The sequence below is a fragment of the Nicotiana tabacum genome, chromosome 4 (genome assembly GCF_000715075.1).
Source record: "Nicotiana tabacum cultivar K326 chromosome 4, ASM71507v2, whole genome shotgun sequence".
NCBI classification, from domain to species: Eukaryota; Viridiplantae; Streptophyta; class Magnoliopsida; order Solanales; family Solanaceae; genus Nicotiana; species Nicotiana tabacum.
Window position 1 is genome coordinate 24,447,599 of NC_134083.1, and position 26,656 is coordinate 24,474,254.

The 26,656-nt window shown below is 33.5% G+C and overlaps 1 protein-coding gene across 1 annotated transcript; it reads left to right on the forward strand.

Moving 5' to 3' along the window:
* The first annotated feature begins 22,668 nt into the window (after positions 1–22,668).
* Positions 22,669–23,926, forward strand: LOC107774701 (E3 ubiquitin-protein ligase RSL1-like). Its single transcript, XM_016594325.2, has 2 exons — positions 22,669–23,491; positions 23,636–23,926. The coding sequence occupies exons 1-2, from the start codon at positions 22,776–22,778 to the stop codon at positions 23,706–23,708; spliced, it is 789 nt and encodes a 262-aa protein (XP_016449811.1). The 5' UTR covers positions 22,669–22,775; the 3' UTR covers positions 23,709–23,926.
* The last annotated feature ends 2,730 nt before the right edge of the window (positions 23,927–26,656 follow it).

Consider the following 26,656-nt stretch of genomic DNA (forward strand, 5'->3'; position numbering starts at 1 on the left):
TTTTTTGGAGATGTGAAAAACTCCAAAAAGCTATTTTTCAAAAATTTCACTTCAAATCGCTCAAAAAAAATTCAAAAACACTCCAATTGTATTTTTGTCCAAGCATACTCTAATTTTCAAATAATATTTTAACTTTAAATTTTTTTCAATTTTTTCCGAAATTGTGATGAATTTCACAATTCTTATGTCCAAACGCCCACTTACAATCTCGCTCTTATTTTTCTTTTCAAAGTAAACAAAATTCTTGATCTTACAAACTGAAGGAAGAAATTTGTTCAGCTTACCATATGGAAGTTTTTTAAAACAAAATAAAAGAAATGGTATTCATCACCCATTCCCCCCTTGTAGTTGCATTATAGTATAGCCAGTAGTCAGTAGATATGATCATCAAACCCATAGTCCAAGTTTCTCCCACAGTAACACTAGCATCACCTCAAACTCCACAAGGTCAATCTCTATACTTGAAAATTTCACAGTTAAATTACTCTCTTGTTTGTGTTAGTGCTTTTTGTGTCATATCAACAAAAGGGATGAGAAGATAAAACAACATTAATTAAGCGCAGAGTCAATCCCAAGTGCATATAGTGACCCACCATTATCGATAGTATTCGCTCTGAGAAATCAAACACTTCACCCAACTAACAACTTAGGGCTCATTTGGTACGAGAGATAAAAAATAATTAATTTCGGAATTAAATTTAAAATGAGTTTATCTTATATTTAGTTGAGATAAAATCGTGGTATAACTAATTTTAGAATTAGTTATACTGGGATTGCAATATTTTTTTATCCCTACGGATGATGGGATAACTAATCCCGAGATAATAAAATCTACGATGCGTTGTTCTAAGAGGAATTTTCAGAAACCACTATTGTTTAGTGGCTATTAACTTCCTATAGCTACCATATACATAATTACTATCTATAGCTACTATTTAGTTATTACGGTAGTGTATTCGTTGTATTCGCGCTGCTGTATTCATGAATAAAGCAGCACAAAGCGCCTAAAATCAGACAGTCCAGCTGTATGCGCATGTATTTACATGTATTCGTGCCATTGTATTCATAAAGCGCCTAAAATCAACGCAGTCCAGCTGTACGTACATGTATTCGCGCCATGTATTCATGAATACAGTAACGACAATCACTTTAAAAATAGATATGTCCAGTTGTCTAATAACTGAAATAATATCAACTAGCGTGATACACTCCTAATATAGCTCAACAAAATCAATTCTAACATGTCTCATTATCAACCTAATTAATTAGAATAATTTTTCAGTTGTATATAACTATTGTATTTAACTTTTGTATTTAGTGTGTTTCAATATTTATTTTTACTGTTGCATTCATTAGATTCAATGTTTGTATTTACTGTATTCGCTATTTTAAATATATTCAAATGTATTCGTATTAACAGTATTTTAGTTATTCCTAATACATGTTATTACTGTTGTATTCAATATATTTCATTGGTTGTATTCACTGTATTTCTATTTGTATTCGGTGTATTTTACTGTATTTTAAAATTAAAAATTAAATGTATTCACTATTTATATTTTATTCTATTTTAATATTTAAATTCAGTGTATTTCAATATTATATCTTGTATTCATGCATAAATACAAGTGTATTCAGCTGTATTAAAAAAATATAAACCTTCAAAATACATAAATACAGGCAAAAAATAATGTATTTATACAAAAGTATAATATATTTGAGTGAATTTGTACAGAATACAATGTGTTTGTATCATTGTTTGTGACTAAATAGAAAAGAAGGAAAGAAAGTTCACCGGAGATGACGTTTTCCGGGCAAGCAAAATATTGTATACATTGTATTAAAACTAAAAATGGAGACGAACAAAAATTCCGGCCCTCAAATCTTCTCCGGCGTAAAAAATATTACAATATATGTGTAGAGGAATCCATTGTAATATCCGGCGTAGAAGAAAGCCGTAGTCTCTTTCTTTCTAATATTGCAGTACAAATCTATTGCAAATATCCGGTATAGAAACTAAGTAGTACAAATCCATTACAATATCAGGACGTAAAAACTAAGCAGGTATTTTGCTCGAAGAGAGAGAGAGAGAGAGAGAAAGAAGAAAAATTTTGTTGGTATTTTGAGAGAGAATCGTGGTTAATTGAAAGAAAGAGAGAGAGAAGAAAAATGTGAGAGAGAATCTTATGTTTATCGAAAGAAAGAGAGAGAAAAACATAAATAGTGTATTTCATGCCTCAATGGTAATATATACCATAATACCTATTTTTCTATAAAATATAAAAGGTATTTATAGAAAATAATATTTTAAAATAATTTTAGTTTATAATAAATAGGGTGTATATTTTTGTGATGAAAGGTAAAATTTCCTTGTTCTAATTAGTAGCACCTATTGGCCTAAATTTCATATCAAATCTGCAAGTTTATTAGGGATTGCACGAGTCTCTATAGTAGTCCAAAGTTTCAGCCATTAAGTCTTCGCGTATATTTAGGACCCGTTTGGATATAGATTTTGGTTACCTTTTTTTCAAAAAAAATAAAACTTTTATTTGTTCATAGAATTTAATTAGTTTTGAAAAAAAAATTGAATTAAAATCTTAAGTTATTCTTTCACTCACAAAACTTCACATTTGTTATTATATTAGATGCATGTCCAAAAATTATTTTCCAACACTGTAACGATTCGGACGGTCGTTTTGAGAGTAGTAGTCCCGAACCCCTATTTATTTCTTCCTCTACTTCATTTTGTGGTTATGTAACTTGCCGGGAGGATTTGTCTTTGATTTCGGAGTGAAATGGGACACATAGTCCCTAAGAAGGGAGTCTAAATCGTAGGATTTGACCGTAGTTCGAACTGTGTGAAGACGACTCCGGAATAGAGTTTCGACAGTTCCAATAGCTCCATAGAGTGATTTTGGTCTTAAGAGCATGTTCGAATGTTGAATCGGAGGTCCGTAAGTTATTTTAGCGTCAATTGGTGAAAGCTAAAAATTTGATGAATTTTTGAGAAGTTTGACCGGGAATAAAATTTTTGAGATTCCGATTCCGAAAATTGAAATAGGTCCTTTAATGTGTGTGCAAAATTTAAGGCGTGATTTTTCCAGCATATACTGGTAAAGGAGTTTTGCTGCATAACCTCAAAGGGCTTTTAAATTATTTATTAATTATTGGTTGCATCAGTTATCATCATTATTTTGCAACTTAAAAAAAAAATTGTTACTGGCGGCTGTCAACTAGAAGGTAAAAATCTATTGTTTTGCGATGGAATCTTTTATTCCATAGTTGTTTCTGATTAGGTCACATTAAAAGAAGAAGAAAAGGAACAAAGAATTAATCTCTATTGTCTATTCTTCTTTCTATTAAGTGGCTTCAGATGGAAAGGAATATTGTCTTCTTTCAGCATAAGGATTTTAGAGGTTTTGACCTTAATTATAATTGATGCCAGAAATGCATTGTTTTGATTTCTATGATTTATTTATCTATTTTTCGGTTGTAAATCAATAACCAAAAGGAATACTGGCAGCCCCTTTAAAATAAATTTGAGACCCACCATTAATTAATTATGGCTTGAAAATTTATATGTTTCTTTTGGAGAATTTAAATTTAGATATACGATATGCTTATATATATATATATATATATATATATATATATATATATATATATATATATATATATATATATATTGAGATAATAAAGTCGAAGCTTGATGTTGCGAAAGTGACCTCTCTTGTGTGGAGATTTATTTATTTTGAAATATAAAAGATTGTGTATGTGTAACTTATGTGAATATTGATTGGCCCAAATGAAGTTCAATATTTAATAGAATTGCATGTGCATTCTTGTGGTAATAAACACATGATGATTATTTGATTTTACGTGTGAATAATGAATCGGCCCAAAGAACGATTTACTATTCGATATATTTTTTATTGTAAGTGTTTGATTATTACACCAAGATACCACTTACAAGTTAATATTTTGTCCAAATATGAAATATTAATAAAGTGACCGGTACCTTGAGATGGGGTTTACCTTTATTCAAATTTAAATTTATTTTGGTTTTGAGTGTTGTCTGAGCTTATTTTGTTGTTTATTGTTCTCTGGATTCAGTTGATATTACTCCTGCAAATATTACTGCCAACATCAATTCAATTCCTACGTTTAATAGCACTAACTTCAAGTCATGGCTAGAGAATTTCAACATAGTTCTCGGAGTCGTGGATCTCGACCTTGCGTTAAGGGTTGATTCTCTACCACCTCTTACAGGTAAGAGTACCTCTAATGAAAAGAGGGAGATGGAAAGATGGGAGAGATCAAATCGCATGTGTATGATGATCATGAAGAAAGCCATTCCAGACATATTCAGGGGCACTATGTCAGACAAGGTTAGGACGGCTAAAGAATTTATGTCTGAAATTGAAAAAGTATTTGTCAAGAGTGAAAAGGCGGAGATTGGTACACTGTTGAAAAGTCTGATTTAAATGAGGTATCAAGGGAAAGGTAACATCAGGGAGTACATCATGCAAATGTCTCATCTTGCTTCTAAGTTGAAAGCACTTAAGTTGGACCTCTATGAGGACTTGCTAGTGCATTTGGTTTTGAACTTTTGATATCCCTTCCACCACAATTTGGCCAGTTTAAGGTGAGCTATAATTGTCAGAAAGAGACTTGGTCTCTAAATGGACTCATCTCACACTGTGTTCAGGAAAAGGATAGACTGAAGCAGGAAAAGATAGAAAGTATTCACTTAGTCGTTGTGCCTAAGGACAAAAGGAAGGACAAGAAGATAAAGAATAAGGAAGTTGCATATACATCAACACAAAAGAAACAACATCAGGAACCAACTACAGATGGTTGTTTCTTTTGTAAAGTTAAAGAACATAAGAAGAAGGATTGTACCAACTATCATGCATAGCGTGCAAAGAAAGGTACACCTTTTAATTTTGTTTGTTCTAAGGTTAATTTGACTTCGGTACTAAGACACGAATGGTGGGAAGATTTCGGTATAATAACTCACATCACTGTATCAAAGCCTACTTATGGTGAAAGATACATCTACGATGGTGACGGCAAGTCGGTGGAAGTCGAAGCAATTGAAAATTTTAGATTATTGTTAAGAATCGATTTTATTTGAATTTGAAAGAGATTTGGGTTGCACCATTTTATTTTGATGGGGTTTGATTTATGTTTCTGTATTAGAAAAGTTTGGTTATTTTATTTATGTGGAAATGAAAAAAATAGTCTCTTTCATAATCAAAATTGGTTGGTCCCGGTTCGTTATCATGTTACAATAATCTATACTTACTTGATATGATTGCTTCATTCAATGAACCTTGCATGTTAACACAACTCGTAATAAGATAAATTAACCATCCAGTAGTCAGCTTCTTAATGGCACCAGAGATTATGTCATTATCTCTAAAGGAGAATTAAGAGACTTATGTCCAATAAAATTTTTTATTCCCGTAATTTTTTAAAATTTTTATCACACTGCTAAGGCTACTTTTTACAATAATATGATATTCTTTGAGGATGTTGAGTTTGCGGGTTATCACGAACCAATTCTCTTATAGGCCGTGATCGTTGCGGAAAGGGCCTCGCAGATGCGGTCCTCTCCTCAGTTGGCTTCCTCACTTCTGCGGTGAGCACGTCGCACCTGCGCCTTCCCCCACTTCTGCGATCGTTTGCTTTGCACATGCGCCTCCGCAGGTGCGGTCCTCCCCTCGCTTCTGCGATTTCTGGGCAGCCTTTACTAGGCCGCTTCTACGGTTGTTGGCTCGCACCTGCGGCTGGCCTTCCGAAGGTGGGATTACACCAGAAGATAGATGCTTTAGCCATTTTCTCTAAGTCCAAAACTTGGTTCGTGCCACGTCCGATTAACACCTGAGGCCTCCGGGGGCCCGCCCAAACATACCATCAAGTTTGAAATCATAACACGGACTCGCTCGCACCCTCAGAACGCATAAAATAACATCAAAACTAAGAATCACAGCCCAAACCAAATTAAATCAACTTATGAACTTGAAGTTCTTCCAACTTACTCCGAACGCGCCGAAACATACTTAAACTACTCGGAATGACACCAAATTTTGCGTGCAAGTTTTAAATCACCATACGGAACTATTTCCAGGTTCAAAATTTCAAACGAACCTCGATAAAACCAAAATCTACTCTAAACCAAATTTAAAGAACTTTAAAACCTTCAAGGTGTTATCCATATTAAGCTCTGAAACGCTCCCGGGTCATCCAAAATTCGATCCGAACATACGCCCAAGTCCAAAATCATCATACGAACATATTGGGACTGTCAAATCTCGATTTTAAGGTCGTTTACTCAAAACGTTGACCAAAGTCAAACTTAGCCCTTTTTGTTAACCTTAAGGAACCAAGTGTTCCGATTTCAACCCAAAACCTACCGAATTCCAAACTAACCATCCCCGCAAGTTATAAAATTATAAAAAGTACATACGAGGAGTCTTATTTAGGAAAATAAGGATCTAAAAAGTAAAACGACCGGTCGGGTCGTTACACGGGGGGAGAGAGAGTTAAGGACTTTTTCTTTGAAGAGGAACATAATTATATTCCTCTAATTGCTATTGTCAATGCTCAGGAACTAGTTTCTATACTTTACATTATTCAAGAAGCAAATTTGGATCAAAGACAATATTATTCAACCCGTGCTTCCAGAAGTAGTTCCCAAAGAACAAACACTACAACCTCGAGAATAGATTTCAATAAAGAAAATCATCTATGGACTTAAGAAAGTGTATCATTAATAGTATTATTGATTTCATCATGTTATTGTATCATTTGGTTTCGAGATAAATCTTGTTAATTATTTTGTATACCATAAGTTTAGTAGGAGTAAGTATATTTTTTATTGTCTGATGTATGATCAACTTTGTATGCATCTACATATCTCATTTAATTTAGGGATGTCGGAAAAATATTTAAATAATTTATAAACTTATCTTTTGAAAGTAATTTAAATGTTCAAAAGGCAATTATAAAGAACAAATATTTTATGCTCACATATAGAAAGTCGAAAAAGTTAAAGATAATCAGGTATTCGGATATCGACTTCACTAGATGCTGATATAATATGACATACTTGGTGGATGAGCTATATAAGGAAGATATTATGTAGCATCTGATTATGGAATATGACTGCAGAATTTTGCCATTGGATAAAGTTGAAAGCACACTTGAGTTATTTTGTAACAATAAGTTAGCAGTCTTGTATTTCAATAATAACAGGAGTTTGGTAAAAGTCAAAGCACATTGACATAAAGTTCCTGGTTATTAAAGAAAGTGTTCAGAGTGGCTAGGTATCTATCGAGCATATTGATACAACCTCCATGGTTGTGGATCCACTTACTAAGGGGCTACCACCCAAGGTTTTAGTGAGCATATTACTAATATGGATGTCATGCCATTTAATGATATTCAGTTTCGATGGGAGTTTGTAACCTCTTAAATGTTCTTTATGGACATAATTTGGTTTCAGTTTAAGGTTTCAGATAATAATTTCAGTTTAAGGATATTTGAGGTTATTTCTGCATAAATAAAGTATTCTGTTTATTTTTCACTCTGACTTATTTTTCAGTTGGACCAGGTTAAAATAGACATGCTTAGATCACATTGCATGTAATTTTCATGCTACATATCCATACTTGATCTACGTCATTTGGTTATGTTGGTATTCGTGATAAAGGAAGGTTTAGTTATGATAAATGTATCGAAAGCCACCTTGGTTCAATATTAGCATGATTGATGGACGAGATTGTTCGGAGGTACTTTGGTTTATGATAGCAAATATTTTGAGCTCATAAAGTGACACACAATTATAGAGTTATACGTGTAGTCCAAGTAGGAGATTGTTAGAACTTTTTATGGACTTACACATATATGGTATTAAGAATAATTGTATGTTGGTTGCTATCATTAAAAGATTGACTTAAATTAAGAATGATCTACTATGATTTTAAAGTTAAATAGGTCTATTAGATACCTTATAAAGTATGAGGTCTTATGTGTAGATACAAGGATGTAGTTTCTAATTTGATGATGGGCTAAATTAGAAATACATAAACTTGTACACCTATTAATAGGGTTATGACCCCCAAATCAGACGTAGGGTTTTCTTTCTAGCATCCCATCATTGGAAAGAAGAGAACGACTTACTAGTTGGTTTAGAAGACTGATAAAGATTCTCTGAAGTGTTCATGAATTCAGGTACGCTCCCGCATCTAATTTTTATTTTTTGATGATTTGACATGATAGGTCTTGAGTAAAAGATGAAGACTTTTCTATTTGCTTGCAATGTCGGCTGTTGGCCTTTAGTTAGAAGTAGAAGTAGAGGGCGCCAAAGCCTACTTTTGTAATGTTAGGTTGAAAAAGGGGTTTTTCTCTTTAAAGTAATTTGGTTCTACAGAGAAAAAAGACAAGGTGTGTCTCGAATTGAATTGGACGAGTTGCATTTTGCCAGACATATTATTTTGGAATGATTCTTGATTGATAATTAAAAAATAGAAAGAATATAAAAGAGACTTAGATAAATTTTCTTGCTTTTTTGTTTGGTCATAAGGGATTGAACATATTTCAAACGAGTGATGAAACTAAAGAGGAGTAAGATATTGTAATGGAAAAAGCATTATTGGAAGGGAAGTGTGGATGTGATGCCTTTCACTTTCCAACAAAAAGTAAGAAAAAGATACTTTCACTTGGATGTTGGATGTCCAACTTCAACTTTAATTTATTTCAAAGTGGGGACAGAGGCGACAAAGACTAGAATGATTAATTTAATCTTGTTAAGGTGGTTAAGTAACCAAATGTTATCACTAATCACCACCAACCAAAAGTCAAACTCAAATCTCCATTTAACCCGCAGCCAGAACAAGAAAACTTAAACAAAAGTGTCACTAGAGAATTGGACATGCTTCACTAAGCTTTTCTCAAGATTTTTCTGTTCACCACTAGCAAAAAATTTTCTTTCGCCCACTTGACATAGTGTCAATCTTAGATCTAATAAAGAGTTAATTACCAGCAGTAGGAAAAAAAATGTCAAAAATAACTTTACGAAGAATGATAGTGGTATTTCTCCTTCGGAAGAATTAACCTAAATAGCCGCCCACTCAATCCACTAAATTAAAAATAACCGGTGAAAGTATAATACATACATAATTTATGCATTATATGTGTATAATTATATATAATCAATGTATAAACTATGTATATGACTAGAAAAAGTAAACAATGAATATGACCGGCTATTTGTGTAAAGATCCCTTTAATCAATTTTCCCTTGGCCAAATTAGGAATACCAGAATTTTTATATTTCATATGATACTAATATTGTCTGAAGATTTTTTTTTAATTATGATTTTTAAACTATTTTGTAAAGATTTTTCATTTGTAGAAAAAGTATGATTTATCATATCTTGTGTGTAGTTTCACTGTCAACTTTAATGCAAAAATTACAGACGCAACATTCTAATTTAAATTTAAATTACTACTCCCTCCGGTCTATAATAAGTAATCAATTTGTCTTTTTATTTTGGTCCAAAATACGTGTCCATTTATATAATCAAGAAAAAATTTAATTTATTTTTTCAAAATTACGCTTATGTACGTATCTCTCAAAGTCTTTTACTCCTCACATTAAATTACTAAAATTAAATAGCAGCAACTGAAAAATCATTCAAAGACTCGTGAACAACTCCTCTAGTTTGTTTTTTCAAAGACGTTCTTAAAATTTTAGCAAACGTTTCAAATTTTATTTTGAATAATATAGTGATTTGAGAAAATAAGTAAGTGCTACTATAACTATGCTGTAATATTTAATTAAGAATAATTTAGTTATACTAACTATTTTTATCTAGAATTTAATATTTTCTTAATGAGTGTGCCCAAAATAAGTTGTTCACTTGTTGCGGAGTGACAAAGTATTTTTTTTGAGTTTTGCACAAAGAAACTGTCATTCCTTCTAGAACAAAGAAAGTAGTAGAAAGATTGACCAGTCCGATTAAGCACAATAATACCAGTTCCCCTCTTATGTAGGATCCATGTAATGTTAATGTTATAGGTTCATCCAAACTTGCTTAAGACCATGTATGTGTTAAATAATTAGTCCTTGCTAAATAAGTAGATTCACTGCCCCCATTTGGGTAATACTTAAGAGTTGCAATTCTTGATTTGGATTAAAATAATACTACATTAATCCTAACAAATAAATTTGATCCATAAAATTAATCAATCAAATTATTCGATCGAATTCGAGTCGAATGATGATGACAACGCGAGACTTGTCTTTTTCTCAACTCTTTAAACTAGAAAAAGTGCAATTGTATATATACTCATCAAAACTCTTTTCGTCGCCATGAGACAATGTCCCTTTGTCAAAGAGAAAAATTCAAAATTTTCATTTTTTTCTCCATTTCTCCTTTACTATAGGGCTGTGCATTTGGATCGGATATTCAAAATCTGAACCGATCCGCTCAATTTCGTATTTCGGATATTTAGATCGGATTTCAGATTATGTTTATTAAAATTTTGGATATCCAGATCGGATTCGGATTGGTATAATTTTAACCCGATCCGATCCTAAATTCGAAATTATTAGTGCATGTATAAATACTATATTTTAATTTCGGATAGCCAGTACTTCCTTTACATCTTCCTCCAAGTTATTACCTTTATAATTGCTGGATTTAGTTACATTGGCATCACAGTACCCTCATAATTGCAGAAACATGAATTTTTTTTTGCTGTATTGCCTCTTCTACAAAAAAAATATAAGTATGAGTTTTGCGACTTAAAGGCATAACAACTCGAACCTCCAGAGAAATATTTTCTTAGAGATGCAATACTGATAAAAGGGATGAAAAGTAAAGAAATGTTTGTATTAGCACATAACACAGAAGAAGTAGATAAGGCAAATGCATTAGTTGATTAGATTAGCAATAGCCTTAATAATACGTATAATCCGATCCGAAAATCCGAAATATTTATCCGATCGAAACTTTAAAATCCAATTCGATCCGATATTAATTCGGATCGGATTCAGATTGCATTTTGTAGAATTCGAAATCCGAAATTTCAATCCGAAATGTGCTAAATCCGCTCCGATCCGTGCACAGCCCCGAGTTCACTATATTTTAAGCTCTTATAAGCTTAAACCCAACGTCCTTTTCCATCGATCGATTGTTTGCCCTATTTCAGAAGTTAACCTAACAGTATTTTGTAGGAGAGAAAGAGGAAGCTGCAAGCACAAATATCCAATCATTGTGCAGACCCAAATATCCATCATTCTCAAGTACTGTCAACAAGCCAAAGTGTCCAATGTGATGTGCAATACTGCAACCTGAACCTTGGATATTGCCAAGACAGATTCTAATCAACGTCAAAAAACTAAAAAAATCTCCAACCTTGTGTTGGGCCGAAAAAACAGAGCGAAACTATTAAGATCATGACATGAACCAAACTGTTATTACTACTCACTCGATCAGCCGTGTGTTCGGAACCAAAATGACGCAGAAACTATTCTTGTGGCGAAAAATTAGCAGTAACATAACGTCAAGTTTTGCGCATAAAATTATTATAACTCTTTGGCTCATTTTTTGTAAAAATAATATAGTAGTTCTTTTTGGCATCATTTTGGTTCCGCACTCCTCACACTCTCCGACCTACTCTAATCAAGGGATAAAGAAAAGGGATATTTGCTTTTTATTAAATGTAGTAACTAGCTCCTTTAATGATTCCTTTGGGATCTATTTGTAGTATCAAATATTTGTCGAACTATGAAGGAAAACAGTCGTAAATGTTTATTTAGCTTTGTAGTACGTTTAAAACGATTCTCTGTTTATAAAGTCAGATAAGTTGACAAAAGTGAAGAAGTTGCGTCATGTGCTTTTAGTTACTAGAAAGATTTTCAAAATTTGACAAATCCACTGCAAACTATACCAAATTCATTGTAGATTTAGCCGGCGTTTGGACATAAAAATTATAATTTTTGAAAAAAGCAGTATTTTGAGTTAAGTTAAAAAATAATATTTGGAATTTAAAATTATGTTTGGACATGCATTTCACTTGAAAAAATATTGCAGTTTTGTGAGTTGGGGAACAAAAATTTCCGAAAATTTTGAAAAAATGGTCAAACCACTTTTTGGTTTTGTGAAAACTCATTTTCCAAAAAAAGTTTAAAACTTGCAAAATTTCATGGACAAACACGTTTTTTTGAAGAAAAAAATCGAAAAAAAAAATATATATTTATGGACAACGGGTCCTTAGATTTGGTTACAAATATTTGCAACCTAAGTAGGATGTTAGTAACGGATAAGGAAAAGGTTTTGTCTGGAAGAGTAGCACATCTACGAGGAAGCTAATTCGATAGCTGATGGTTTAGCCAATTAGGCCTTTAATCAAGCGCTTTGTTTTGGATGATATATGCTTGTGCCTTCTAGCATTTCTTTGCATATTGTGGGAGATGTTGGGTTTCAATCTTTTGCTTGATTTCCAGCTAGTTTTCTTTTGTTGCTTTGTTTCCTTTTATGAAAAAGAAGAGTAACACATTTACAAAAGCTATGAACCTAGTTGGGTAATATTTGAAGGGAGGATACAGAATATGGATCTAATATCCTAATACCCGAGAAATGGACTAGCAAAGATGGGATGACTAGTCGGCCTTTTGTTTCTGGGGAAATCTTCACCTTTTTGGGATCCGAACGGAAAAGGTGTTCCCCTCAATTCCGCGAACCATGCCTAAGAGCTTCTAATTGGGCCAATGTCAGCCCAATGTAGATCCAATCAGATTTTGATTTTGATATCACGTTTACAAGCCTCACAAAATCTGGTTTTGACAAAATTACAGGAGAAATTCAAAAATAACCAGATTTACAAGTGGTAATTGAAAAATAGCTACAGTTTCAAAAGTAATCGAAATTTAGCCACTTTTTATGTAAAGATAAATCTGAACGAAAATACTGTTCAAAATTCGAAAAATATTCCAGCATAATATACTGGAGTTCCAGCATATTATATGCTGGAACTTTCCGCGTGTTGGAGTTCCAGCATAATATGCTGAAAGTTCATACACAGGTGCACCAATCTCCAGTATATTATGCTGGACCGGTCAGTGTTACAGCAAAATAGTGGTTATTTTTCAATAATTTTGCAAACGGTAACTATTTTTAAATTACCAGTGCGAAAACTGGCTAGCCCGTACTATTTTTACCAAAATTACGGGTTATGGCCCATTATATAATTGAAATCATTATCCTTGCAATTTTCACCCCAGAAAGAAATTTCATGCGTAATTATTATGGAAAGTATAAAGGCACTTTGCAATTTAAGAAAATTCATACTACACAAAATCCCATTTATCAAACTTTCAGGAGTCTCACACAATTTCTGTCAGTTCTGTGAGGCACAATATAAAGTTTCTCCACAAGTATGTTGATTTTTTCTCAAATTGATAATGAGCTTCAAATAAGTCTTGGTTAGGTTTCATTAAAATTAATTATATGTGTAGACCATAGTCTCCTCTCCTAATTATCAAATGCCTCAAATATTAGTCCGTCACACCTTATGACTTTAGATATCAACTTACGTGGCATCTACATCACTGAGTGAGATGGGGCATGTGTCGTAAGGTGCCTAACAACTTCAGTAGTATTTAGCTTCAAGGACTGAAAATAGAAAATGAATTATTTGTCTGACGTCAATAAAAATATCATGAGTTTCGTTGACTTGACTGCAGGCTACTTGAAAATTTACCTTGCACTTGGGGGTGCGTAATATAGCATTTCCAAGAACTTAAAACACCAACGTATTATTTGGGTAGGGTTATTCTGGTTTAAAAATTCATTCTGGAACTTCTTTGGTCCATTTAATGTGTGCTTGGAAGGAACATACGCCTACTTATAAAGTAAAATATATAAGCGTTTACCCATAAAACGGTACAGTTAAATTTATACGTGATTTCTAAACAAATGAATTAATTTGATCTTGAATTAATAAAATAATCGAAAAATTATGCAATACTTAGCTTTAGGATATAGACGAAACAGCAAAAGCAACAGTTCCGGCAACATGATTTTCGGGCATAACAATAGCGAAATCAAAAAGTAAGAAGATAAGATTGTATTGAGATTTGTATAGAATGTAGTGTAACTTTGCTAAAAAATTCGTGTCCTTTACAATGATAACTGAGTTCACTATTTATAGCTATGAAGGATGTCCTAGGATCGTGCCCTTCTTTAATGTCAGTTATGAGGGGTATTGATGAAGATGTAACGCTGAACATAAATGCCAAATTCCCTGAAACGCTCTTTACCAGAAATTATTCATCCCTTTATGCCACACAGTGCATACAACTCATGAACAATATTTTAAAAGGAGTGGGCGTAAGGCGAGACGTTTTACATATGCCTCAGCGAGGCGTAAGCCCAATAGGTATTTAATTTTTAATATTTTATAAATAATATAATTACAGTAAATATTTTTAAGTAGGTAAAAATTCATAAAAATTGAAGAAAATTATAAATAAGCAAAATATATATGCAGATGTGCGTCATCGTCACAAAAAACTAGTCAAAAGAATTCATTATATGCTACGTACGAGCACAAAAAACTTGAATTGCAAAGAATAAATTTTTCTACACAGAGGAACAAAAAGGATGACTAACCTGCAATCTGAATTTTGAATTTGCTGCTATGGAGGAGAATGAAGTTTTCTTTGTATTTGCATAAAAAAATTGCTTGTTCGTTGCTTTTGGGAGATAATAGCATACTAGCGGACAAGATAAGAAAGTGAGAAAGACCATAAAGTAGAGCTTCTAGCAATAAAAAAAGGTCTTGACTTTAAATTTAATGTTCCAATTCCTTTTTAAAATGTTTGAGTAATTACAAACCGACTTTTGAGAATTTTGGTATTATATTAAAGACTTATTCAACAAATTTTATTTTAATTTGAAAAAGTTTCTTGGGCTTACGCTTCACTGCAAAAACTTGGGCGTACGCTCCAAACTGCTGGGCGTACGCCTCTTGAGTCTTTCGCCTCTCACCATCACCTCGAGACATTTTTGGTACTCCTCGCCCTAGGGCTCGCCCCGAAAATGTCTTTTAAAACACTGCTCATGACCATGAGCGTGGTTATGTGTGGCCAAGGATGGTCAACTGAACACCATTCGCCGAAAAAATATACGGTATATAGGATAAAATATTACATGTTATCGAAAAAAAATGGACTTTGAATACCTTTTGGTTAATGTTAGGATTGAAGACCAAATCTGTCACTTTTTTACATACATCAAGGTCTAATTCCTATCACCGGGGAGATATCAAGGACCAATATAAAGCAACCCCAATACATTAAGATCATTTCCTCTTTTCTTTTCTCAGTTGAGCAAATTAACGTGGTATAGTTATTTTTTTTTCTAAACCCTTCCCAAATTAAACCCTTCCCAAACTAGGAGGATTTATAGTGTTTACACACCTCCCTTTCAGCGTGACTCGAATCCAGGATCTAACGGTCGTAGGTGAAGGTATTTTTACCAACTGAGCAAGCCTCACTTGTCGTGGTATAGTTATTTTATTCTTCACAAAAATGAAGAAACATGCGTGTGTATGCCGGTATATATGTAATATGTGGCTACTGGGCAGCGCGTTCACGCTTTGCACGAGATATCATAGTTTTGCTTCCTTTAATTTTCTGCGAAACTCATTCAAAGTTTTTGCAAATTTTTAATGCATTTTTAGTTTAAAATTAGATTCTTAAGGATTGAACTCTATCCTCTAAGATAAAAACATTAACTAAAGTGATAAATAAATAAACAAATATAACATGCAATTAGTTTAGTATAACTTAAAAGGATTTATTACTATAATTTTGATAATAAATTACTCTAATTTTTTTTTACAATTTACAACTTCTGAGTGACTGGATTTGCTAGTGTTACTTTTCTCAACTTTTTATTTTTGTACGTCGTTTTAGTGATTTGTTTGTTAAGTAATGTCTCTGCTAGCAAAAAATCTTGCGTACGTTTTGCCAGCTGATTTGACCCTTATTCATTAAGTATTGATATCATTATTTTAAGTCAAGGATAGTTATTAGCTCACTCTCATATTTTCTGGACCCATAAGTAATATATGTGACGTTATTTTCTGAAAGAAAAAAGTACTAAGTATTACTAACTTTACATAGAAATGATATCCATAATGTATATAATTCAATTTTGTTGACCATTTCTACAACTTTAGATGTGTAAACGCACTTTTTAATTCCTTAGAGCATGTTTGGAAAGCCACGTAGGAATTGGATTTGGGTGTAAGTAATTACACAGTTTCACATGTTTGTCTGTCCAAGTAATTACTTGGTCAATATGAAATTGAGTGTAATTGGAGAGGTATAATTACACTCTCCAATTCTCAAGGGGGAGGTGAGAATTGATGGTAATTACACTGTGTAATTATAAGGTTACTTTTTAATTTTTTCCCTTTTGTTTTTATTTTAATTTATTTTCTTTTATTTCCATTATTTTAATTTTTTTTATTTTGTATTTTTTATTTTACATTTACTTTTTAATTTCTTTTTATATTTTTAAAAAATATTTTTTATGTACATTATTTATCTTTTATTTATCTACTTTTACTTCTTGTGATTCCATGTAATTGCTCGTATATTTTATTTTTTTCATTTCGCGTAATTGCGTTATTATTTTAGTTTTTGAAACTACACCTCCTAATATTAGAAATAATAAGTCATTAACAAACTTGGCATATAATGAGTGACGCCATTAAAATAGAATTTCGTTGTTGAATGAGGTTATAAACTTATCATGTTTCGTATCTTAAGTTGTATTGGAACTTATTTTTATTATGTCGTTAAAGTTTTTTTTGTTTGGAATATTAAAATTGTGTTATATTTATGGTTCCAATTTACTTGTTTTAGTAGTATTGACTTGTTATTTCACATTGCATGTTGTTTATTTTTTAGTTAGTATTGATAGATTAGTTTTGTCAAATTTACATAATGTTATGATATTATATTTAATATTAATTTATTTTATCAAATATGCATTCCATGATATTCTTACAAAATGTATGTTTTTAGTTTTTATAATTAATTAAACTTAATATTAATAATTTAGAAAATATATCAATTATTTTTATAATATTATTTATAATATAATGACCCAACCGATCATTTTGACTTTTAGAACCCCGTTCTCCTAATAAAAATTTTTCGTATGTGCTTTTATAAATTTATGACTTGCGGGTATGGTTGGTTCGGGATTTGAAAGTGTTTGGGTTGAAATCGGAACACTTGGTTCCTTAAGTTGGCCTTAAAATGCTAAGTTTGACTTCGGTCAATATTTTTGAGAAAGTGATCCCAGAATAGAATTTTGATGATTCCAACATCTCCGTATTATGATTTTGGACTTAGTAGTGTGTTCGAAATTTTATTTGGAAGTCCGTAGTTAAATTAGGCTTGAAATGACAAAAATAAGAATTTAAGTTTGAAAGTTTGACCGGGGAGTTGACTTTTTGAAATCGGGGTCAGAATCCAATTCTGAAAATTTTCATAGCTTCGTTATGTCATTTATGACTTGTGTGCAAAATTTGAGGTCAATCAGATTTGATTTGATAGGTTCCGGCGTCGTTTGTAGAAATTGAAAGTTTCAAAGTTCATTAGGCTTGAATCTATGTGTGATTCTTGTTTTTAGTGTTGTTGGATGTGATTTGAAGACTCGACTAAGTCCGTATGATATTTCAGGATTTGTTGGTATATTTGATTGAGATCCCGAGGGCCTCGGGTGAGTTTCGGATGGTTAACGGATCAAAAACTGGACTTAAAAAGCTACTGCAATTTTTTTCTGCTGTAAATGCAGAAATCGAGCCCAGGGTCGAAGGCCAGGGTCGAAGCCAGGGACGAGGCTCAGGATCGAAGGCCCAACTCGAGGGCCATGATCGAAGGCAGGATCGAAGCGAGGATCGAAGGCAGAATCGAAGCCATGATCGAAGGTCCAGCTCGAGGGCCATGATCGAAGGCAAGGCTCGAGGGCTAGGGATCGAGGGCTATGACCGAGGCCAGGATCAAGGGCCATAAAGATCGAAGCCATGATCGATTCCCAGGATCGATGGCTGTCTCGGCAGTTTATAAAACTGGGAATTTTGTCCCATTTGTCGTTTTTGACGAACTTGAGGTTGAGCAGAAGCGAATTTTGGCAGAATTTCAAGGAAAAATATTTAGGTAAGTGATTCTAACTTGAATTTGGTCAATATACACGAATATATCATTATTTTCACTATTTAATTAGTGTATTGAGATGGAAATTTGGGAGAATTTTAGAAATCTCATAAAAATGAATTTTTGAGATTTCAGTGTCGATTCAGAATCGGATTTGAGTGAACTGGTATGGTTGGACTCATAATTGAATGGGTTATCGGATTTTGTAAGTTTCGCCGGATTCCGAGATGTGGCCCCCCCGGGCGAATTGTTTTAGCTAATTTCAGATTTTATTGAAAAATATAGTATTTTCTTATGAAATTGATTCCTATAATTTTTGTTGACTGTATCGAATTAACTATGACTAGATACGAGTCGATCGGAGTCGGAAAATCGAGGAAAATGCATACTACTTAGTTAAATTGGACCAAGTCGAGGTAAGTGACTTGTCTAACCTTGTGTGGGGGAAATTTCCTATAGGATTGGTATTAATGTGAAAATTAAAATATGTTGAAAGTCGTGTACACGAGGTGACAAGTGTGTACACAGGCTAAATGTGAAAGGTTATGTCTTTAAATTGTGTAGATCGCTGTTGCATATTAATTAAATAATTTTACCTTGTTATATTCTTTATCATTGATTTAAATGTTTATATTTTAAATTTGCTTGACCTTTTCCTGCTAATTATTTTACCTGTTTAGTTGAAACTTGGTTTCTTTTATTCTGTGCATTATTGGAAGGTTGATTTTCTTTAAATTAAATATTATTAATATGAATTATTTGACATTTTAAATTTGGTATTGAAGCAACGTATTAAAATTTTGAAATATTATTTTGTTGAGTTATTTATTCCCGAATATTTTTGTGAGATTTTCGTACTCATTGTGATGGAGCCGTGGGCTCTTATTTATGAAAAAATATTGTTGTTGATTAATTTTGGAAAATTAAAATATTTGGGAACTTGAGGTGCAAATTGTGATATTGATACGCATGCGGTTGTATAAGGTTTGGGTGTTGAAACGCATGCGGTGAGATAAGGATGACGTGATACGCGTGGCTAGTAGGGGAATCTACTAGAAGTCATGCGATGTGATAAGGATGGCTAAAATGTGGGATGCTATTTCGGAAAAAAATATTTTCTATAAAATAAATGGTGAAGGCTCCCGCGGTGATATAAGAAAATAAGATATTGTGAATTTATTTATGATTTGGGACTACGAGGCGGTACCTCGGGAGTGCCCTTGTTGATATTTATTTATAGCCGTAGTTGCCTTTGATTATTGTTGTGATTTTTTAAAAGTTGAAAAGAATGCTGTTTTGTTTCCACGAGGTATTAATTGCCATTATTTGGTGTAATTAAATGGTGACATATTACTTGATTCATTTCCATTGTCATTTTATCTTATTATATTGTTAAACATTTTACCATGCCATTACTTATTTTTCAGTAGGGCCTGACCTGACCTCGTCACTACTCTACCGAGGTTAGGCTTGGCACTTACTGGGTACCGCTATGGTGTACTCATACTACGCTTCTGCACATCTTTTTGTGCAGATCCAGGTACATCTTATCAGACTAGGAATCAGTAAACTAGCTGTACGAGGAGACTTCGAGATATATCTGCCAGCGTCCGCAGACTCCGGAGTCCCCTTCTATCTTACTATGTTGTCTTCCTTATTTGCTTTAGACTTTGATATATAGAGACATAGAGAATAAATTCTTAGAAACTTGTGACTTATTTCTACCGGGTTTTGGGAGTTGTAATTATTTGAATTGTAGTTTATTTATTTCAGATATCTATTATTATTCCACATTGATAGGCTTACCTAGTCTTAGAGACTAAGTGCCATCACGACCTCCTACGGAGGAAATTTGGGGTCGTGACATAAATATATGATTACTAATTAGTATATATTCAAGAAAAAATATGCATCTTAAATACCAAATCTAATATCATTTATACTTATAAAATCATTTATAGGCATATATTTATTATATTAACTTTTAAGTTTGGATAATTATTTCATTAAAAATTTAATCTATATTGTGTAATTACATTTGTGCAACCAAACAGTACACTTGTAATTACACTGTAATTACATTATGACAAACAAACAGGTCATCGTAATTACTAGGTTGTATAATTACTAGGCTGTGTAATTACTACCCTAATTCCAATTACTAGCTAGCTTTACAAACAGACCCTTAAACGTGTCGAATATTGCTGCTGCAACACGCATTATTCTTGGATACTATTAATACATAAGTGAATTACCAGGAAATCACCATTGCCGACTTAGGCAAAAACTCCAATAATGCATGACCTTTTTGTTTATGTGTGGAATGGTAGGAAACTTGATTTCCTTTTCAGGATTCTTTCCTCCAAAATTTCCACAAAGACTAGACCTGTTTAAACTGTCTCTTTATATAGAGAGAGAGTTCACTTCTACAACCATCCCATTGAGTTAATATTAATTAATTCTGTTAATAGCCCCAAAGAAGAAAATTAATCCACAGAAGTTTGCAATGGAGACGATCTATTCAATCTTAGCGACAAGCCCTTCATTATTGGGCAAGAAGATAGCTGATGATCTCAATCAAATTTTTTGTATTATTTTAAGGTGTACCATTCTCAGCATCCAAAATACATTTCAAGATTTCTATTCTTGTTTTTCTTTTTTACTCCGAGGCATTCTTGCCTTCTTCGTCACTGTCCAAAAATCTTGGAATTGTAATGCTGACGCTAAAAATTCATCAAACAGCTTGAAAAATTCAAACTCCGGCCTTGAAAATCTGGATAATGAGGAGTTACGAGAGGAAGATGTTGAGGTAGTAATTATGGATAGGCTAATGAATTTTTGCAAGCAAAATGGCGATAGAATTGAGGATATTAAGCCAGAGTTGGCAGAGGTTTTGGGTTTGTTTGAGGAAGTAGAGCCTAGTTTTGAAGAAATTAAAGATGCTTTTGATATGTTTGATGAAAATAGAGATGGATATATTGATGCAAGTGAGTTGATGAAAATTATTGGGAGAATGGGTTTCTCTGAGTTTTCAATGGAGGATTGCAAAAAGATGATTATGGCTTTTGATGAAAACAGAGATGGCAGAATTGAATTTAGTGAATTTTTGAAGCTCATAGAGCAGACCTTTCAGGAACCTGATCAGAGCTAGACCGAGTTTTTTTATTTTTATTTTTAAATACCTTACTAGTTACTACTCCTACTATTAAGTATTACTAGTATATCATAAGGTATTGAGCATTCAGAGCAAAAGATGTAAATCCATTAATAATGTTATCATGTACGCAATAAATTTAAATAAAATTAACAAAACGGAGTGTTACAAATTTCCTTTTTTCCGGTCCAAATTGGTTTTGTAGTTCTCTACAAATTTATTTTAGTTTTATGTCTTTTTAATAAGAAATTTTCATTTTTACACATAAAAGATCTGAAAATAACACACAAGAGATCTGAAAATGCCATATTCTTCTGTTCAAATATAAGTGGCCACAAGAGATCATTTCCTCGATCGAATATGATTGTTATTTAGAACTGATATTAAACCTCATTGGATACAATGAAATCTTTAAATCAACAAACATCATTTTGCCCTTTTTTGAAAATATTGCACTTTGCTTACAATTATTCTTGTACAAATATTTTGATATATTCCTCATTTTAAGGCCTTTAAAACCTTTATAAGTACCAGAATGTAGAATAAAATAACTTTCTCAACCTGCATAATATGAACAAGCTATTACAACAATTAACAAATAGAAAGTCAAGGAGTTGGAGTTAAATTATCATACTATCTCTTTCAATTTTGTAGCTGTTTCTTATTTTATGAGCTAATTCAAACTAAAGATAAATTAGGTCACGGTAAAGCTTAAAAATTATAAGTTCAATGAAAAAAATTGAAAAGACACATTTGGAGTTTTCCCCAAATCAATTAGTAGAATTTTATTGGTAAAGCTAATCACTACTCCTACTACTTATTAATTCACAAGAGTAATATGATGAGACAATAAAAACCATCATATACTTTTAAAGAAGCTTTTGATAATTGATATGTGCGTTTGATTATAATTTGGACGTTTTTAGTGGAGTTTAAAAAAAGAATGACACTTTCTGGTGGACCTATAAAAGACTTCTTCTTCTTCTTTTTTTTTTTTTTAGACAAACAGAACTTCAAAAGCTCAATATTATTTTTGCAAACTTAATTTAGATTTTTTTCTAACCAAATGCCACCTAAGTCCTTTTTAGTACTATAGCAACTTGAGATCCTCAAGTAAGATTTTTGTATGTAATGCTAATTTTTTTCTCTTATCGTATTTCAGTTAGTTTACTTGTTGTTTTGAAGACCTTAAGTTGACTCGGACTATTTCAAAGGTTGGAGGTTCCTTGTCATCCCACATAATCTTTTAAAACCACAACTTCTTGGTCCTCGCTAGAAACATGTCACTTGAATAATTAAGTAGTTAACAAGAACTTACTAAAGTTCCAAGATATCTTCTAATTAACCAACCAGTGGTCAATTACAATTTACATGGCAGATATAATTTCAAAAGTGTTTGATGAAAATGAAGATTTTCGCGCTCTCATAATATCAGATAACGAGAGTGCAGAGGAATTGCAGCTCCAAGAGGTTATTGCAGCCTCTTTTTTCCATCTTCACATGTCATCATCAACACTAAACAATGAATCCCCTGAATCATCCCAAGGTTACTGTGAGATTTGCATGGAGACAAAAGGAACAGATGAAATGTTCAAACTCGACAACTGCTCTCACCATTCCTTCTGTTCCGACTGCATAGGCTCACATTCTCAGTCCAAGATTCAACAGAACATTTTTCCTGTAACTTGCCCAGGTTTGAGATGTCGCGCAATAATTGAACCTGAAACATGTAAGTCCATTATTCCAGAAAATGTTTTCGCGAGGTGGGAAGAGGGATTGAGCGAGTCAAGTCTTCTTGCTTGTGAGAAATTTTACTGTCCTTACAAAAATTGTTCAGAGCTGCTCATATATGATCATAATGAGGAGATAATTGAATGTATATGTCCTTCATGCCAAAGGCTGTTCTGTGCGTCGTGTTGTGTCCCTTGGCATACTGGACTTGATTGTGACAAGTTTCAAAAGGAAGAAAAAGACAAAGAAGAAGATTTAAAAGTTGAGGAACTTGCCAAGAACTCCAAATGGATGAAATGCCCTCACTGCAAACGCCTTGTGCAGAAGGCTGATGGCTGTATACACATAACCTGCTGGTTAGTTAATTTGTCATTTAATCCTATACTTTTGTGTTGGTGGGAGGATTAGTTTCCTTTTAATTTATACTGATTGTGAGTAGTTTAAATTAACTAATCAATCAATTGTTTACATGTGGCTCATTCTATATATTGTGGATTCAGGTGCAAATTTGAGTTTTGCTATGTGTGTGGAGGAACATGGAGTGAAGAGCATTGGAGTTGCCAGATTAGTTAATGATCATATCGGATTGCCTCTTCATATCAATTCCGATGATGGATGTTTGTTGTCCACTAGCCAGAAGGCTCAGAATTAAAAGAAGAACAAAATCGATTTTTGATGTTTGTTTGATTAGTATTATTATGTATAGTTAATTTTGCTGTCGGGTTCAAGTTGTGACTTTAAGTACTTCTGTGGCTTTCGAGTTGGACCTTGCATAACCTGTTTTGCTTATAAGCTGCTTGAATTGGAGAACAAAATCTAAGAGACATTTCCTACTCGATCCATCTCATTATGTGAAGTGTTTTTACACTGAATCTTAATGAAATAAAAGAAGATTTTAAACACATAGGTTAAATATATAGCATATATACTACAAAGTATCAAAATGGTCCTTATTTCCAATAATTACTGTCACGATCCAAAATTCATTATAGGTCGTGATGGCGCTTAACACCGCCGTCAGGCAAGCCAACGGTGATTGATCAACTTAATTGCTCATTCTTATTAATTTCGAAATCATAATTTCCATTAATTAAATAGTATAAAATAGAATTTACAGGGTAAAATGATAATAGCACGTGAACTACAATAATAAACAACCCGTAAGCACCCCCAAAACCCGGTGTCACAAGTGCATGAGTATCAACTAGGAAGTATAATAAAATACAACATATGTCTCGAATACAAATTAGACAGGAAAATATAAATAACCCCGATGGAGACTCTGCAGGCTGCGGATCGTAACATGGAATGCAGCTCACGGTAAAGTCCCCGCAATAACCGCGCCTTTGCGTCCAAAAGACCACCAGACATATATATACCTACACAATAAGTGCCGCAAGTGTAGCATGAGTACGTAAATCAACGCATACCCAGTAAGTATCTAGCCTAACCCTAGAGAAGTAGTGACGAGGGGTCGACATCGACGCTTACTAGTGGTCCAATAAGACAGATACAGTAGAAGTAAACAGATGTGAGTTAAACTAAATAAACAAAATAACGAGTATAAATATGTGAAAAAATTCTCCTCTCGGCAATAACTCAAGTTCTCAGCTAGTAGTTACCTCCTCAATCGGAGAGAGTGTGTGTGTGTGTGTGTGTGTGTGTGTGTGTATATATATATATATATATATATATATATATATATATATATATATATATATATATATATATATATAATAGACTTGACCAAATAAGTCGTCACAGTTCAAATCAGGAAAACTCACAGATATACTGCTTCTTGTCAATTATTACACAACGATTTTATAAGAGTATTTTATAGAAATGTTGAGGCGTACGACCCGATCCTATCATAATATGTGCACTGCCGAGGGTCGAACGACACGAACCATAGATACATTTATTTTTATTATCGAGGCAAACGACCCGCTCTCATAAGAGTGCGATACATAATCCTGTCGAGGCGAACGACCTGATCCCATCATAATGTGTGCACTGCCGACGGTCGAACGACACAAACCATATATGTATCTATTATATTGCCGAGGCGAACGACCCGATCCCATTAGAATAAGAAGTTTTAACGGGTCCTTGACCCCACTCACGAATAGATGTGTGAGTTATAAATTTTTGAGGGAAACCTTTCAATGAAAACGCATAACGCGGGAGAAATTTGTAAGAGGAGTACAATTATTCCGCGGCTAATCATGAAGCCCGTCAAATCTCTACAATAGCAAGTCTATCACTCTACGCAAGTCTAGTCTCAAGTCGTAATGTAAAATAAAAGAATTCAATAGGCAAGGGATAACTCAAATAGTATAGTTATAGCATGATGTGAACCTAAGTATACCCGGTAATAACATGAATTTTAGCTGCGTAAAGACTCCCATCACCTCGTGCGTACGTAACCCCCGCAACAAGTAACACATATCAAATACATCACTTAGGGATAGTTTCCCCCTTACAGAGTTAGACATGAGATTTACCTCGCTCCGAAGTTTCATAACAGGCTCCAAAGCCTCTCTAACACCTCAAACCGATGCCCGTCTCTCCAAAACTAGTCAAACAAATGTTCAAATCCATAAATACATACTCTATTACCCATAATTAATCAATTTATAACAATTTCCAACTCCGCTCGAAAAGTCAATAAAGCCAACCCACGGGCCCACGTACCCGGATTCTAAAATTTTTCGAAGATAAACATTACCCATAACATTACGAACTCAAATATATGATTTATTTTAAATTTGATACCCAATTTTGTGGTCAAAATATAAAAATACGATTTCTAGGTCTTCTACCAAAATTTCATAATTTTTACTAATTTCCACGTTCCAATCCATGTATAATTCATGTATTTAACTCACAATGAGAAGAAATCACTTACCTTTTGGTTGATGACGAAAATGGTGCTCCAAAATTGCTCCCAAGGTCGGCTTCCATGAAAAAATGGAGTGAAAATGAGCCAAACCCCCGCCTTTAAAATGACATTGCCCATCACTTCCTTCTTCGCGACCATGGAAACATCCTCGCGATCGCGAAGGCCAAAATCCCAACTGCCCAAAAGTTCTACTTCGCGTTCATGGTGGCCTTCCCGCGTTCGCGATGCTTCCATGTCTCACTCCTTCGCATTCGCGGTCCTTAAGTCGCGTTCGCGATGGCGTAGCGCCTTCAGGACTAGCTCCCCTTCATCCATCGCGTTCGCGATACCCAGTCGCATTCGCGTACAACACCTCTGCCTCATCTCCGCGTTCGCGACCCCATGGTCGCGTTCACAATGCACAATTTCCTCCCCAGCTCCAGCTTCTCTTCGCGATCGCCTCCCTTCAACTATGATCGTGATGCTTACCAGGAACACCAAAAACCAGCAACATCCTAACTTGGTCCGAAACCACCCTGAATCACACCCGAGGCCCCTGGGACCCCGTCCAATCACACCAACAAGTCTCAACACCTTATACAAACTTATCCAAAGACTCGAAACGCCACAAATAACATCA